The sequence below is a fragment of the Eretmochelys imbricata genome, chromosome 1 (assembly GCF_965152235.1).
Source record: "Eretmochelys imbricata isolate rEreImb1 chromosome 1, rEreImb1.hap1, whole genome shotgun sequence".
Taxonomy (NCBI): Eukaryota; Metazoa; Chordata; order Testudines; family Cheloniidae; genus Eretmochelys; species Eretmochelys imbricata.
In genome coordinates, this window is record NC_135572.1 from 128,049,895 (window position 1) to 128,068,736 (window position 18,842).

General features: G+C 39.6%; 1 protein-coding gene across 1 annotated transcript in view; it reads right to left on the minus strand.

The window, feature by feature from the left end:
- The window catches only part of PRKX (protein kinase cAMP-dependent X-linked catalytic subunit), a 129,431-nt gene that overhangs the window by 60,255 nt on the left and 50,334 nt on the right, over positions 1–18,842 (minus strand). Inside the window, exon 2 of the mRNA XM_077815361.1 lies at positions 2,526–2,694. Within this exon, the coding sequence (XP_077671487.1) occupies positions 2,526–2,694 (169 nt within the window). The remainder of the gene's footprint in view (positions 1–2,525; positions 2,695–18,842) is intronic.

Below are 18,842 nucleotides of genomic sequence, written 5' to 3' on the forward strand. Positions count from 1 at the left end.
CCTCATCTGCTCCTCAAACTCTAGTCACCCTTAGCATTTCCAGTCTCATTTTAAAACTTTAGCTCCCCCAACCTCTCTAAAAGCAGAAGAGAATAATTTACCTGTTAACAGTAGCACAAGTTTGATTTCACCCCATAGAGACCAGATGCATTAGCTCTGCCACACTTATTTTCCATCTGATGCAAAAAGTCCTGGCATCGCACCATGCTAATGAGCCAGCCGTAACACTTTAATGAATCATTTTTTCCCTGTTTGAAAATTTCTCTAGAGCAAAGAGTATTGGTGTAAAAGCAAGAGAGACTTATTTCAGCTGCAATCATCCATGATCAATTAGTGGCTGAATGTTTAAATTATGCTCTTTGACCTCAAATGTCTAATGCTTTTAAAAGTAAATAATTGAGCCCATATGTCGCTAGCAGACCTGGTTTCTGGAAAACTAAATTTTGGTTCTGCTTATGGATTCAAAGAATTCCAGTCAGCCCCTGCACCTGATTTGGATTCATTGCTTTGCTCGCATCATATATATCAAAGGAAGCCAAGAAGTGGTCTAGTTTGACTGGAAGTGTGTAGAATTAGTACAGCAATGCTGAATTATATTATGCTTTCAGAAAGAGGCAGATATGGATGGCAAACAAATACAGATTAATGAGGACTTCAGCTGCATTCATGTGTACACTCACTGGGAGCAGCCTGGCTATACATGTGATTTTGCAAACCTGCAGTTTAAACAAAAATCCATCATTCAGACATTATGTATTTGCACTATTCCTGGAGGACTTGAGGTCCATAAATCAATTTAAAATAACAGTGAGAATCATTATGCTGTGAAAGATGGCAAATTTAGTCTCCCATATGTGCTTTCTCCACAGTAAAGGTATATTAAAGGCAGTAATGCAAATTTATTCTATCCCATGCCTGTTGTGAGGAAGTTACTATTGGATGTGTAGTAACTTATTGTGGCAATGTAAACTGAAGGGACATAAATTGTAGAGTGCTCTAAAGAGTTGTGCTTTTACAGCCCTTGGTGGACCCTGCTGACATGCTCCAGAAGGTAGAATCATCTAATTTCACAGATAATGGAAATGCAATACAATGGGAACAGCTTGTAAACCTCATACCTTAAAGCAGGGGTGGGCAAAATATGGCCTCCGGGCCGGATCCAGCCCAACTAACATTTCTGTCCGGCCCACCAGGCTCTTTCGCTGCCCCCATCACGACCTCCAGGCCGCTAAAAGTCCCAAGACGCTGCGGGGCGTTCAGGCAGGCTGCCTGCCATGGCCCCACGCCACTCCCGGAAGCAGCCGGCTGCTGCTGGCATGTCTCTGCATGCCCCTGGCGGAGTGAGGCGGGCAGAGGCGGCTTTGCGCATTGCCCCCACCCCCAGCACCATCCTCACAGTTCCCATTGGCCAGAAACCAGCCAATGGGCACTCTGGGGGTGGTGCTTGAGGGTGCAGGCGTCGCTCGGAGACCTGCTGACTCCCTCCCCACAAGGGGCGCACAGATCCGCGCCAGCAGCAGCTGGCCACAGCCACTTCCGGGAGCGGCGTGGAGTCACGGCAGGCAGCCTGCCTGAGCCCTTCTGTGCCGGCAGCCGGGAGCCACCTGTGGTAAGTACCTCCCAGCCAGAGCCTGCACCTCGCACCACCTCCCGCATCTCAACTCACTGCCCCAGTCCAGAGCCCCCTCCTGCACTCAAACTCCCTCCCAGACCCCGCACCCCTCCATTAATATAGTAGAAACATGCGGCCTGAAACCCCAACGCGGGCAGAAACCTTGAGCCCATGGGCAGAATTGAAAGGACACAAGGATGTTGGGCCCCCAAACTACAGTGTCTTACCCACAGTGGGGCCATCCTGCAGGCAGCTCCACCCCCCCCCCCCGGCCACATACACACACCACCTCCTCTCCCCCAGCCCCTCCCTCCCACCCACTATCCAGGTCCTAGACAGGAAGTTGGAGCCAGGAGGTGTGGGGCAGCTGCTCCTCTGGCTGGTGGTTCCATGTAGTGGGCAGCCATGGCATTCCCCTGTCTGCTGCTGGTTCCCAGTGTTTGGCTGCTCCTCAGCTCCCAGCCCCCTTTGACTGCTCACGCAGCCGGTCAGAGCTGCCTGGGCAGCTCCAGGCCCAGCAGAGCCCTCGGGGAGTAGCCACCAGCACTCAGCCCCAGACTTGTGGGTGGCCTGCTGAGGTGAGTCAGGGGTGGAAGTGGTGCTCCCTCCCTGTACCCTGCTGTGCAGAGTTGGCCAGAGCCCCGCCAGCCCTTGCTGCTCCCTCCCTGCAAAATAGAAGTCAAACTACACCTATGCCCAACAGTTCCCACCCCTGGCCTGGAGTGCTGAGACCCTCCTCCCCAGGGGGCCCTGGAGTTTTCTAGCATGTTGAGGGGGGCCTCAGAAAGAGAAAGGTTGAGAACTCCTGACTTAAAGGACACTATTTAAGCCAATTTAAAGTTTGTTGTTACTGAATATCTGATCCAAAAAATAATCACATCAAAGAAAAAGCGAAGGCAGAAGGAAAACTTACAATCTGATCAGAAATGGGTGATTGACCTCTTTCAAGACTGACTTCTCATTGTGTACATGTTGTTCTTGTTTTAGCCGAATGACATCCGGAATGCTCATTACTTTCAGGGCAAAGTAACGTTTGGCCATTTTTTCTTTCACCAGATGAACCCGCCCAAAAGTACCTGTGCCTGAAAATTAAACAACAAATGTCAAATGAACCAAACTTTTCTACAATTGTACATATAAGAAATGCACAAATGCAATAAGTTTGTCAAAGTAACAGTTCCTGCCCATTGAACTGGGTAACTGAATTCCAACTTATCAGTATTATTTTTTACTTCTTCCCAAACAAATTGTTTCCTTAAGCATATCGATTTACAGTCAAATTTAAAAGAAATAATAATAAATAATAATAATAAAGATAAAGAAGTCTTGGCCTGTTTAAAATCCACTCATCCTTGCTTGTAGAAGTACTTCAGTTTACTTCAGTGTCTTGTTTTCTGTAGGTAACTGAAGAAGGGAAAAGTAAGCACTAAAGGGAGCCAAGAAAAGGTGGTCTATACTATTAAGGACATAAATAAAATGATATGAAAAATAAAATGAGACAAAAGAAGTACTAAATCTGAATTTAAAATATGGTACAACCGCGCATGGAAAAATTCTCCCAAATTTCAGAAAACAGTATTTATTTTGGGTTAGAAGCAAGTAATAATGCATATTTTATTTAAAAGCAAGACCCTTCTTGTTGTCTTACTTCCATTCCATCAGGTACGGCACATGACCCTGATTGGGAATTCTGTTTGCAATTGCAACACAGCCCGCCCCTCACAGATTTAATGACATCTTCAAAGCAATTTCTTATCACCCAAATATCATCAGTTCAACTAACTTGCTTGATATGTATAAACAAACACTTCAGTTGTATATTTTGTTCCAAAATCCTATTGAGGTCTCTTCCAGACCTACGCTTCTATGATTCTACGAAAATAAATGTTTTTTTAGATAAATGTCATCCAGTAAAGGTGATTTTTTCTTGGTTTCTCCCTTTCAGCATCATTACATTTTAGCACATTAGAAAAAGTATATAAAATGAAATATGTTTTACACAAACAAAATAGGGGTAAAAAAAGAAAAGGAGAAAATCAAATCTCAAAACGTTGGCAGAATTGCATAGTGCAGGTAAAATATAAAACATGGTCAAACTCAACAGATTTAATACTAAATTGTTGGTGGTCTTGTGTCTCCAGACCACACACCAAAAAAGACCAACTTTTCAGTGGCATGTCCTCTTTTACAGACAGTGTATGCTAGCAATGAATCAGGGGTGAGAAGGAAGGACTCCTGTAGAAACACCCTCCAAAATAGGCTGCACTTCAGCCATGCATTGACCTCTGTTATTTACTGTATACCTTCCATTACTTCCTTATTAAAATTCATAGCATAAAAAGTAAATCCATCATGAAGTGATTTACATCCACAGATCTTTTTGCCATTACACACTTCAAATACACCTTATGCAGTATTACAACAACATTCTTAAAAAAAATTATAAGCTTAACACCAATGTACGCAGATGAAGAGCTTTACTTTGCTTATGAGAGGAAGTTATAATTACTACACAATACTTGTGCTTGTACTGTCTGTTCAACCAACCATTTTACAGCATTGATTAATTAAAGTTAACTGAGGACCTAAGTGAAATGACAAGTAAATATCTTAACATCGCAAATTATTTTAAAGAAAGCAAGTTAAAAGGTAAAGGCATTTGCAAAAATATTCAGTCACATGCCGATCTTGCAAACCTCTCTCCATAACTCCAATCTCCCTTTGACAAATTATAGTTACGGGAGAAATTAAGAAAGAACAAGGCAAAATGACCAAAGTTAACACTTCAAACTAGCGTACTAAAATTAGTAATGACAAAATTCATTTTTCCCAAAGCTGCTCAAACCAAAGAATGGCTTCAGAGTATTACCTGTCAAATATACTAATTGTTGATTAATGTTTATGTACACTGTACCAAAATTTGAAAAGGCCATGATTTTGCATGGGCACGTCTTTAGATAAGGCTATAGTTAGAATTCAAGGATTCGATTTTTGTTGGCAAGCATCCATTATACCATATACGCACAAACTGATAACTAAATATCTCCATCGATAACTGAAATGCAGAGATAGGGAGAGTAAGAAAGACACTGCATGAGAACTTATTGGAGTTTGATTTAAGGCTTTTTACTTTTGGGAAAAGAGGAACCTATACAAGAAGGATGGACTCCACCTAAACCAAAATGGAAACAGATGGCTGGTGTATGTAAAATTAAAAAGGCTGCAGAGGATGTAAGGGCTGGTGGAAAGCAGAAAGGTGCGCAGGAGCACATGATTCAGGAAAAGACATCCCTTAGGGATGAGTTCATTATAGACTAGTAAAGAAGTTAGGAAAGACATTAGTAAACTACAGGTAGGAGCTAGTGAGAAACAGTCAAACGTAAAAGAGTCCCATTTAAATAGTACAGATAAAGGCAAGCACATTGAGAAAATTGAACATTGACAAAATACAACTCCCACAAGTCTAAATACTAAGAGGGTAAACTAGAGTGCCTGGCATTAAATGAGGATATTGATATAATAGGCATCAAGGAAACTTGGTAGAATGAGGATAATCAATGGGACGTGCTAACAACAGAGTACAAAATATATAGGAATGAGAGTAGGTTGTGCCGATGGGAGGAGCGACACTACATGTGAAAGAAGGTAGAGTCAAAGTAAAAATCTTAAATGCATCATACTTTACCATAGACTCTATGGATAGAAATTCAATGCTTGAACAATGAGCTTATACCAGTATAAATATATTACTGAGCACCTGACCAGGGTGGTGACTGAAATGCTCAGGGAGACTAGAGAGACTACAAAGGCTGAACATGCAATAATAATGGGGGATTTCAACTATCCTCATAAGTGACTTGGTATGTGTCACCTTAAGAAGGGACGCAGAGAAGATTTCTAGACTGCTTGTCCTGGAATACAAGGCAGAGGCAATTCTTTTTTAAGTCCCAAGTAAATGCAGGATCTGGTACAAGATGTAAACATAAGTGAACTGTTCAGTAATAGCCATCCTAACGTAATAAATTTAACATCCTTGTAGAGGTTAAAATGGAAAAAAAAAAAAAAAAGCCCACCACCATATTAGCACTTAACTTCAAAAGGGGAACTAGACAAAAATGAGGAAGCTAGTTAAACAGACATTAAAAGGAACAGTCACAGGGTGAAAAAGTCTGCAAACTGCATGGAGACTATTTTAAAAGACCATAATACAGACTCAAACTAAATGTGAACCCCCAACCAAAAACAGTAGAAAGACCAAAAAACCTTACCATGGCTAAACAGCACAGTAAAAGAGGTGATTAGAAGCAAAAAAAGCATTCTTTTAAAAGTAGAAATCAAATTCTAGTGAGGAAAATGGAAAGGAGCATAAACTTTAGCAAGTCAAATGTAAAAATACACTAAGGCAGGCCAAGAGAGAATCTGAATAGCAACTAGCTAAGGACACAAAAACTAAGAGCACAAAAAACAACCCAAGTGGATGGATCACTCAAAATTGCTGTGTTCTGTTCATTTCCTCTGAAGCATCACTAGTCACTGCCAGAAGACCTACTGGGATACTGGGGTAGATGGACCGTTGATATGACCCACTATGACCGTTCTTATGTTCATGTGATGTTGACAAAGTATTTTAACTGTTCAAACAAATTAACTTTTTGAATCTCATTGTCACTAAATTATAGTCCAATCCTCCCCATTGTCTGCATGACCTCCACAAAATAATTTCTTGCAACCATGAAAATTTAAAACAAAAATTTAAAAATGTTTAAAACTAATTGATATTATCCATCAAAATTATAAAAAGTAACAAAAACCAAAATCTTCCATGCCTAGCTACAGTTCATAGAGACAAATTCCAAGACTGGAAGGACCACTGATCATTAGTCTGATCTCCTTTGTAACACAGGGCATAAATTTTCCCTGATATAATTCTTAGAGCATATCTTTTACAAAAAAATTGCAATCTTTATTTAAAAATTGTCTGTGACGGAGAATCCACAATGACCCTTGGTAAACTGTTCCAATGATTAATTATTCTCACCATTAAAAAGTTGCACCTTATCTCCAGTCTGAATTTGTCTAACATAGACTTCAATCCATTGGATCATGTTTACCTATCTCGGTTAGACTGAAGAGCCCATTGTTAAATATATGCTCCCCATGCAGATATTTATACACTAATCAAGACATCCCTTAGCCTTCCCTTTGTTAAGCTAAATAGATTGAACTCTATCATTATAATGAATGTTTTCTAATCATTTACGCATTCTAGCACAAGTTGATAAGAAAATGGCTAATTGTGTGATTAGCAAAATGCGTGTTTTGTGCATGCACCAAAACGGAAGCTCATTTATATATTTCAGTACTATCAGCAAGTTGAACTGAACTTGCACTACACTGATCTCCCATGAATGGCCCACTGAAGACAGTTGCCTACAAATGCAAAAGAGCCTTTCTGGGGTAAGAACTGAGTTGTCTGTGCAGCTTACCAGCAACAAATGGTAAAATAAAATGCAGAATACTTTGGCCTTTTGTTTGAGCTAGAAGCCCCAGTTTACCTTCCACACCACGAATGCAAGTCATTTTCAAAAATAATTAAGTATTCTCTGTGTGTTTACATACTTAACATATTTTTCTGATTCATTTAGCTATTTTTTCAAGTGTTTCTAACTGAGAACAATAGAGACAAAGCATTTGCTAAAACAAGCAACAATCTGTAAAGTATTCAGTTTGTTTTTAAAATTATCTTCAAGAACATGAAGTGCAAGTCACTAACCCAGTTTATAGCACCATATGGGAGTTCAGCTGTACTCAGATACAAGTTTCAGAAATATGCAGACAAATTCTGTAGCAGAGTAAACCCATGAAAGGCTTTTGTGTCCAAACATTAAAGATTTTAACAAAACAAAACAATTTGTGGTCACACCTAACCTGAGTTACAGTGCTTTCATTTAACCACCAAAACTGTAAACAGAGCTCAGAGAAAGCTCGGTAACATATTGCAGTAGGTCACCAAGTTACCCTGGGAAATTTATCATGTGATTAAATCCCTTAATGCGGTCACATTACATGACTATACCTGTAAACAACCTTGTTTTCAGGTGGGCTTATGCAAGTAAAATATGATTCGAATCAAAGCACCATTATCCCCAACATATTTGAAATATTAATGATCTGTGTAGTATTAGATACCTTAGACAAACCTAAAAGCAATGTGTTTGTTTGTTTTTTTTAATATAGCAGCATGTAGTTTTAAATATATGCATTGGGAGCTCAAAGAGACACAAAAACTAAAGTTACAAATGTCCAGTGAACTGTTGACCAAAAGTTTTCATATTAGGTTTCTAAATTAGGTCAGTGACAACTAGAAAAAGCTATTAGAAATTAATCTGAAACAGACATTTACATTTCCAAACATGAACTCAGCATAAATAAATAAAAAATGGCATTAATACAATACAAGTGAAGGCTATTGTGTGTGTAAGTTAGAAAAATTTGTATTCATTTGGTAAGAGAAGGGAAGGGAACTTGAACCTGGTGGCATTTCTGATCTCATGTTTCACAAAACTGTCATAGTTACTGTGTTGAATCTTTTATTTTGGATTTTATGATTTTCCATACTCCTGCTAGTTTAACTTTACAGATGATGGGACTCAAAACAAAATCAATCAGTTTCAAGACACGGTCTCACAGACTCAGGAAGAAGCTCACTCAAGTAGCATTGCCTCAGTTGTAAAAACTGGCAGGTTATTCCAGACCTATGGCAAGTATCTAATCTACTGTGCCCCAGGGGAGAAACAAAAAAGAAAGAAAAAAAAAGAAAAGAAAAAGAGATGCACCCACAGATAGGTAAGAATGCACAACCTCCGTAACCAGTTTTATTGTTCGACAAATGATCTCAATCAAGGTCTTTGTGTAAACTAATCCATAAACTGTTGCAAGAAAGAAGTTATGATCCAATCAATGATCCTTCCTCTTTACTCAATCAGGGAAACATCTAATGTTTGTTTTTGAAAAGCAGAAGTCTTTTTTTACGGTATTAATTTTCTTCTGTTAGAATTCCTCCAATTATGTTCAAGGCTTCTCTGTCAGAAAATACCGAAGAAAGTGAAAATGCCTAAGGCAACTACCAATGACAAATGGAAGTACACACACTTTCCAGGCAGGACTTGTGATGAATAATATTCTGTTCTGGATACTCCAAACGAAAATATTCACTGTTTTGAATTTGAACTGAAGTTTTAGTTGCACATTTTAGAATATTCAACATTCCTTAAATTAGTTTGCTTTCTTCTAATAATTTTGCAGTCAAGAGCAATGATCATGGTGAAATTTCATGTAATAAGCAGTAAATATTTAGTATTTAGCAAATACATTGCTATACTTAGTACAGTGTGCATATACAAAGTGATATAGCTTAAAAGCATTGCTCAAGTCCTATGCTTTCAATTTTAGTTCATACGTTGGCCTCTCCATTATAGGGTACTGAAGGTCTTCCCCTCCAACTATCGAGAATTTTTGTAAGCATTAATTTCTCCATAACACAGTATTAAACATGAGAATTAATGCTGATTATTAAAATAGTCCTCATGCTAATTGCACTCAACGTAGACATATGAAACACTCTGGCTTGACTGCTGATTGCCAGGCCACCCTCTCAACCCTCTCCAGGCCATCAAGGACTAGAAGACCCCCACCCAAACTGTAGAGAGCAGAGATGTACCGTAAAGAAAGTCTCCTTCAGGCCTATTCAGCCAAGGAGGATTAATGCAATATGCGGGAGGGAAGGAACGTCCTCTGTCACCATTGATAATTTTTAAAATGATTGTTAGTCTCTTGTGCACACATTATTGAGAAAGACTATTGTTTAATTTGTGCATGTGCACATGCATTTAGAGGAGTCTATTCTATATTTTCCTACTTACAGCATTCTTCAGGAGACATGACAAAGTGTATACACAAGTTGAGATACAAGTATTTGTTATTGCAGCTCAAACTTTTCATACTGTTCACCTTGTTAATTCTTTTCACACCTGTATTGACTATACATTTAAATCTGATCACACTCCTAACGGGCTCTTCCAAAGTCAAGAACTGTCATTTAGCTGTTGCTTAGCATAAGCTAAATAGGAGAGATAAAATTATGGTTGTAAATAATTCTCTTGTAAGTACATTTTGGCATTGTAATATTTACTTGGAGAGAAATTCTGGCCGTAGCTTCGGGATGCTGAGAATCCCACAAGCTGAAACAGCAGGCTGTGCTGCATTGAGGAGAGGTAGGGGGTGGGATCGAGAAGGGACTGTGCATGGTATGCTTAAACCACATGCATCATGGAGAAATTGCACAGGCTCTCACTGCAGCAGAACACAGGAGTCGGGACCAGACTGCCAACAGATTGACTGGCTCTTGGAAGATACTGGAGGGTGTCTTTCTTTCATGTTAAGGATGATTCACCCCTTCCCGTTATCACCTCGGTGTCCAGCTACCCAGGCTGGTCACAGGTTAGTAGACTTGGCCCTTAGCAATGTATGCTTTACGTACTATTTTGATAAGTACAAAGCTAGGATTACTTTAAAATAATGCAAAAAGAAAAAGGAGTACTTGTGGCACCTTAGAGACTAACCAATTTATTTGAGCATAAGCTTTCGTGAGCTACAGCTCACTTCATCCGATGAAGTGAGCTGTAGCTCATGAAAGCTTATGCTCAAATAGTGAGCTGTAGCTCACGAAAGCTTATGCTCAAATAAATTGGTTAGTCTCTAAGGTGCCACAAGTACTCCTTTTCTTTTTGCGAATACAGACTAACACGGCTGTTACTCTGAAACCTTTAAAATAATGGACTCTGGTCCTGTCCATGATAAATGCATTCACTTAGATCATGCAGTATTTGGAGATCTGTAGCCAATATCATTAAAATACCATATCTAGTTTGTACAGGACAACTTTAGTAGTCCCAAGTACTGTTCTCGATGAATCTTGGGAATGTTACAATGAGGTAATAATGTTGCTTCAGCAGGATAGTGACTATACATGTATGTTGCTTGGTTACTGCAACTAAGTGTTGAATTTTTAGAATAACCAAAGGAGTTTATATATCATAAAAATGGTACTTAACTGAACAGTTTTTCTTGGAAGTCCCCCCGTTTTTGAACAAAAACATGAACCTATCAAAATAACGTATGGTAAATGAAGGCCCACAGATTCATGTAGGCGGTGAAGTGTGTTTCTTCAAGGAGTAAAGAATTTCTGCTGTTTGGGAAGTGGGGCAAGACAATTCCAGACTTTCAAAGCTGAAAGGGCAAATATGTGTACTCTAAGTACAGAAAATGCTAACCATTAATCCATTATCATTTGTTTCCATGAGAAGAACACACTCCTGGAGCCTTCTGCAAATTTAGTCAGATTGCAGAACTCTGAAGAATCTCAACTATTTCCTTGATCAGATAACCTTAATATATTAGAATCCACAGTACGAGTGAGTCCACAGGAAAGAGTGTAGAAATACTAGACCACCTTGGCTGAAGTGTCACAAATTGAGGAAAGGAAAGGATTATGTATACCCAATTGTACAAACTCCAAACCAGGCTGCCTTGGCCCAGGCCAGAATTACCAAATTTTGCCATCCTAAAAGTCTTCCTAGGAGAAAACAGTAAAGGAAGTGGGGGTATTTCTTTCTTTGTGCAATTTTATATAATTGTAGTGTAAAAAGTCTATATTACAGCTGTTGATCAGACAAGATGTTTACGTGAACAGTTTCCTACATTAATAGCAGGAGACAATATATTCGAGGCAGGGGTCATTGCCAGTAGCCTTTGCTTCCCCTTTCTGTTCACCAGAGCCAGTTGGCATTCAGATCACGCTTTAAAGTCTGGGAGCAGGAGGTTGAGTGTGGGCAAAAAAGAGCCATATTTTTGAGCTGCAAGGATTTGGGAGGTTCCATGTTTCAGAGAATTTGTGTTATATACTGTGTATTCAGAGATTCTGTACATGCACCAAAAGCATTAGGTAAGTAATTCTAAGAAAAAATAATAATGCAAGTGTATTTAAATATCCAGGTACAACAGAACAGATTTAAGAATGGATTCTCAGTTTATAGAGATTGGTATTTCGGGCTTTTACTGATTAAACGGTATATTCTGTGTTAATGTATTTACTTTCCAGAAATAGTTAGAAAAAAAAAAGAGTATTTTTCTCTACAAAAAACTGACAGGAAAAATTTTAGTTTTTGTGGTTGTAAATTTTTCCACAAGAGTTCCATGTAGTCAAAAAAACATCTTCAGTCAAAGTTCCAATGGAAATTTTTTCACCATCTGTTATATTATGTTAAAACTTTTACTTGGCTTAGCCAAAAGTCTCATGGAAAGACATATGTTATAAACTACATTTGTGTTTTACATGTGTATTTTTTTCACAGCAGCCCAAGAATTGTTTAGAATATAATGCAGACAAACTACTGAAACAAAAGCTAACACTAAACATATATACATAAAACTTGTCTTCAGAAGTTTTTTTCAAGGCAATTTCTGTAACATACAGAAAAATCAGGGTGGTGAGTTTGTTTTTTTAAGCCTCAATCACTCCACTAGCTCCTCCTCCACTATATAAAGTGTTAACTTCTTACCCCATCTTATGGCACTGAATAGCTGCATTACTTTATTCTTAGTTTACCTTGAGCTTGATGATCTGACTCATACTGTACCAGGTTGACTCTAATCTAACATTGACTTTGGTGGAGATACTTCTGATTTACTATAGTATGAGTGAGATTCAGACCCCCTGTCTCTTGAAAGTCCCTTCTCTAATGGCACCTCAGAGCTCCATCGTCCACTCATCAAGTTACCATCAGTACTTTTTCTCCCCACAAATCTCACTATACACTTTTTCTAAGCTGGTCTACAAAGTCATGCCCCTCAAGACCCACTTTGTCATAATAGGACCCAGTTCCAGAACCACATTCAAAACACACCAAGAGATAATCTATTTACAGGACAATGAAAAACCTTCATGGGGCAGCAGGGAGAAGAGAGGTCAGTTTAATAACAAAGCAAATACCCAATAAAACCCTCCCAAAAAAAGACCCTAAAAATTCACAGAATTAAAAAACAAACAAACTTCCTGGAAAGTGGAGAGATGCTGTTCTTTAGAGAAGCAGCCACCTACCTGTTCCGACTGCCATGACTGGGTCCAGCCCCTTCAGCTTCCTATGCTCTCAATCCTTGAGGGAACTACTCTTCTGGATATCAAGCTCCCCCAACTCAGACAGACATTGCCTGTTTTTAAATATGGGAAACTAGGACAAGCAACAGGACCCTAAGGGCTCCCGTATCACAGAAGCCTACACAAAGCAAGTCAGCCATGGGCTTTATTTATGCTTTTTAAAAAAGCGTTCCCCACTGTGCTATGCGCTAGGCTTTGCAGAGCGGCTAGATGCACTATTAGTGTAACTCCACTCTACTATTTGGTTAACCCATTTGGACAAGAGGCAAATGTCTTCTCATTGTGAGGTGCTGTCAAATCAATACATACTTTTAAAGGATAATGCTCTCCTATTTTTTAAAGTTATATATGAAAATGTACACACAGTGTGAGACATTCTGTACTGTGGGGGAGCACCCTGGAACCCCCATATTCCTCATTTTTATATAATTGTGATCTTACATATAAAGCATGCCTTGTAAGGTGTCAGGGGAAAGGTCATGATCTGCTGAAAGTCATTTCTCTACCCATATATGTATATCATTAATGCACATGAAGTTATGAGAATTGTGTTGTATGGTGGTCACTAAAACATGCTGTAAGTTCGGGAATCAGCCAGATATTAGCTCCCAAGAGGGAACAGCAAGGAAAGTAGCCAACGTCCAGGCGGGGTGTCAATCAATCCATCATCAACAACCATTTTCCAGCAAGGGAGCTACAATGCAATGACTCATCTGCATGAGGACACACCAGGGGAATTTCTCTACCTTGCCTGGAGACTCAGCAATGCACCCAGACATGCCTGGACTTCTGGTTTCCCAAGCACATGGACTGAAGGTATAAAACTGAAGACAAGGGGCCCATGCTGGGCCTTTCTTCTTCACCCACCTACGCTGCAAGCAACAAGGACACTCTGAAGACTCCAAACTCAGCGAACTGGCCCAGATTTCAAGGGTGAAATCTGTATACTATGGACTGCAATATCCAGTGGGGTGAGAAAAATTGCTTAATCTAGATTTGCCCAGTCTAATAGGGTTGAGAGTTTAGACTGTGTGGTTATATTTTCTTTTGGTAACTAACTCTGACTTTGCCTATCACTTGATATCTCTTAAAATCTACCTTCTGTAGTCAAATTTGTTTAACCTTTAATCTCTACCAGTGAGTTTGTATGAAGTGTGTGACAAATCTGGTCAGGTTTTGCAAAGGCTGGGGTATGTCCACTTTCCATTGATGAAGAGGTGAACCAATTAATAAATCTGCATTGCTCATCTTGAGCAGTAAAAGACGGTATAATTCCTGAGGTACCATGCTGGGAACTGGAGGGATTTGGCTCTGGTGCCTTTCTCTATGTTATTCATGAGTGGCTCTGGGAGAGTTCATGCAATCTAGTTGGGTGTTGGTTCTCCACATGCTGTGATCACTCGCACAACTGCACCTGGAGGGGTTTGCTGCTCATCACTAGCAAGGCATTGTAAGAGACAGCCTAGGCTGGAGAGAGTTCAGGGAGCACAGCGGCTCCCCAGTCCCAGGTTGCACCCCGGGGATCCCATCACACAGTAAATAACCTTACACTGGCTCTCTCTCTTTGCCTAAGCATTATCTACCATTCCCAGTTAATACTGTAGGTATGTTGGTGCAATAGTCATTTCATTTCTAGAAACGTAGAAGTGCAAAAAAGCATAGAATCATAGAATATCAGGGTTGGAAGGGACCTCCGGAGGTCATCTAGTCCAACCCCCTGCCCAAAGCAGGACTAATCCCCAACTAAATCATCCCAGCCAGGGCTTTGTCAAGCCTGACCTTAAAAACTTCTAAGGAAAGAGATTTCACCACCTCCCTAGGTAACGCATTCCAGTGTTTCACCACCCTCCTAGTGAAAAAGTTTTTCCTAATATCCAACCTAAACCTCCCCCACTGTAACTTGAGACCATTACTCCTTGTTCTGTCATCTGCTATCACTGAGAACAGTCTAGATCCATCCTCTTTGGAACCCCCTTTCAGGTAGATGAAAGCAGCTATCAAATCCCTCCTCATTCTTCTCTTCCGCAGACTAAACAATCCCAGTTCCCTCAGCCTCTCCTCATAAATCATGTGTTGCAGTCCCATAATCATTTTTGTTGCCCTCCGCTGGACTCTTTCCAATTTTTCCACATCCTTCTTGTAGTATGGGGCCCAAAACTGGACACAGTACTCCAGATGAGGCCTCACCAATAGAGGGGAACGATCACGTCCCTTGATCTGCTGGCAATACCCCTACTTATACATCCCAAAATGCCATTGGCCTTCTTGGCAACAAGGGCACACTGTTGACTCATATCCAGCTTCTTGTCCACTGTAACTCCTAGGTCCTTTTATGCAGAACTGCTGCCTAACGATTCGGTCCCTAGGTGGTACAGTGCACCCTGTAGTGGTGCATGGGATTCTTCCTTCCTACATGCAGAACTCTGCACTTGTCCTTGTTGAACCTCATCAGATTTCTTTTGGCCCAATCCTCCAATTTGTCTAGGGCCTTCTGTATCCTATCCCTGTCCTCCAGCATATCTACCTCTCCTTCCAGTTTAGTGTCATCTGCAAACTTGCTGAGGGTGCAATCCATACCATCCTCCAGATCATTAATGAAGATATTGAACAAAACCGGCCTGAGGACTGACCCTTGGGGCACTCCACTTGATACCGGCTGCCAACTAGAGATGAAGCCATTGATCACTACCCGTTGAGCCCAACAATCTAGCCAGCTTTCTATCCATCTTATTGTCCATTCATCCAGCCCATACTTCTTTAACTTACTGGTAAGAATACTGTGGGAGACCCTGTCAAAAGCTTTGCTAAAGTCAAGGAACAACATGTCCACTGATTTCCCCTCATCCACAGAGCCAGTTATCTCGTCATAGAAGTCAATTAGGTTAGTCAGGCATGACTTGCCCTTGGTGAATCCATGCATCTTATTAATTTTTAAGTTCAAGTTATGTTTAGAAACGAAAAAAGAATGTAAAAAACTCTCTCATGAATGCAAGACCATTTATGCCAAGCTTCAACTTGAAGAATATTTTTCTGGAAAAAAGGAATGACTTTAAACACCCGATTGCTTTATGAGATACTCTGTCCCATCATACAAGTAAATGCTTTATGTGTTTTTGTTTTCCTTTTGGAAAACTGACAGTGCAATTATTTCCCCAAAAGTAAATTTGAGACCTAAAGACACTACTTTTTCTGCAACCCACTCAGATTTTGAGCATTAGTGATTTCCTAGTTTTCTAAAACCTAAAAGATTTAATTGACAAGAGAAGCAATTATGTTGATTTTTCTATAATTTTGCCTTTTACTTCCCACAACAGCTTTTAGTCTAGCACACAGCTCTGCTCACATAGATGGCTCCAACTTTCACCAAAAACTGTTTAACGGATTGTTACACTGTTCTTGAAAGCAGGCCACTTCGCAGGAACACAAGAGCTCCCAATGACTCTAAAAGTCTTATGACCAGCAACACTCACTTATTAGCCATCTTTATTTGCTTTCTTTTGTATATTGGGGTCATCATCAGAATCCTTATCTGTCTAGCCTGCAAGTCTCCCATAACGAATGATGTCTATCATTCACCTCAACTGACAGTGACAACAGGTAGTACAGTACTTGCATCTACAGTTCAGCTTTCCTAGCAGTCCTCTGACAGGTCCTTGAAGGTCAGCTCCAGTTTAGCCACAAGCCTTCACCTTTGTGCAGTCCCCAGTTTCCAAAGACTTTGGAAATGAGGTCAATTTCTGCTCAGTTCCTTCTTGTCTCATTCAGCAAAGGATGTCTTTTCAGCCTTCAAGACAACTCGAATTGTCTAGGCTCTGCCCATTTCACATGCAAAACTTCACATGCCAGAAAAATGTAAAGCTTTTTTTTTTTAATTCCACCACCACTTATTCTCACATTGCAATTTTTAGGAATAAAAAGCATAAGACTACCAGACTAATCAGGCCAACTGTACATTCTAGTGCAACAGTCTTTCATTTGGTTCAAAGGAAGGTTATAGACTTCCACAATGGAAAGTGAGGTAACAAAAAGCCCACATGAGAAGTTTCTTCATAACCTGAAGTAATTAGTAGTTGGCTTATGACCTGAAGCATGGTCTTTGTCACCTCTAGTGCTCCTTTAACAAAGCACCTTAAAAAAAAACAAAACATTATTTCTCCCTGACAATTTTAGTTCAATGTCCTTGAAACGCCTCTCCAGCTTCCCCACCTATTTGTAACTCCTCTATGGAGATGACGGATCACAGCAGCCAGCTGAGGAAATTTTCCATCAAACTGCTTGTAGAAGCCCTTATTTACTTTCCATCACCAACATTTTCAGTGGTGCTTAGAATTTGAGCATGCACTTAAGTAACAATTTTACTGCATTATGAACACCCAGGTGCTACAAAACAACATGCATTGCAGAATTCCACTTAAACATTGAAGGGGCATATCTTGGCTTGAGTAGTACTTTAAGGACTCTTTCCCTCTCCCCTCCTGCCCCCTTCAATAGGGACTCAGTACATACATACACACATATACACACACAGTACAGTTTAAAAGAAAGGTTTCATCCACAATGGAAATAGGACACCCCAAAAAAACCCAAACAAACGAAAAACCCAAAAGCTTACTGATCTGTTATTCTTACTTCAGCCATTTTACAGTTTATATAAAGTTTTGGTAGGCCTCAACTATACTTTAAATGTAAATTATAATTGCAAAATCTTGTAGAAATATGTAGTTAAATTAATACTTTAATATATAATTAGTAAGCTACTACTGCTTTACCTAGCAAATAAGCTCTGGACTACCTTATCTGAACTAAAAGGTAACTGTAAAAACAAAGGTGTTTTAAAGGATGCTAAGCTCAGGTTAATAATAAAATAAAATAAATAATAAAAGAATGTGTTACCTTAACATCAGGCAGACAAATACAAACTCAGCCTGCCACACACTAGAACCAAGGAAAATTAAACAGAGTAAATAAACTAACAGTAATACAGGATGGTGCCTGGCTGGTTGGCAGTCCATCATTTAGCTATCTCAATTTAAAAATAATATCCAAAAGTAGCAATAGTATTTTTAGTTTGGACAGGTTTCAGAGTAGCAGCTGTGTTAGTCTGTATTCGCAAAAAGAAAAGGAGTAGTAGTGGCACCTTAGAGACTAAACAATTTATTTGAGCATGAGCTTTCATGAGCTACAGCTCACTTCATCGGATGCATTATTATTATGGACAGTTATTCTAAGAGTTTAAAAATATATAGGCAAAGCTTACACAAATTCCTTCTGGACATTTTCATGATTATTCCATATCCACAACTGAAATGAAATTTTACGTCTTCAGAATCACAGAATTACTTTAAAATTCGTACTTGAATATTTCTCTCTATACACAGAAGCCAACAAGTTACTCAAGAACCATGTTACAGTGCAAGCCTCAAACGGATGTTTTCAAAAGACCCTACATCTAGACACCTATTTCCCATCAATTGGAAGTCCAACTCTGAAAATATCAGGCTCCGTATTTAAATGTATTTTGTGCTCAGTGATATATTCAAGTGATAAAAAAGGACAATACTATCAGAATCGGACTTCTACATAATCAACCTCACACCTTCACTGTTATGAAGCCTGACATTTACCTCCATCAAAACATATGCTGGTCTCACAAATATACCTCAATCAAAAAAGTGTCCTAATCTATGGGAATTGTTATACAAAAGTGTACCACCACAGTACTCCTACACTGTACGCAAAATAAAGATGACAATGTGGGGGGACAGGAGAGATCAGGGAAGTTAGTTTTCCACCCTAGTCTGGTTGTAATTAGTCCCCAAATTTTAATGCCATGAAGTTATGTTTGGTTCTGGTATGCCGGATAATACTATGAGAAAAAGCAGTGTCTTAGAATACGACCCAAAGAAAGACTCCTTTGAAGTCTCAAGTCTTTGTCTCCTACACATTCAAATCTCTGTCTGCTTTGGATTAACAAAATGGCCAATGGTTATAATTGCTGTTCAGGTTTCCCAGTGT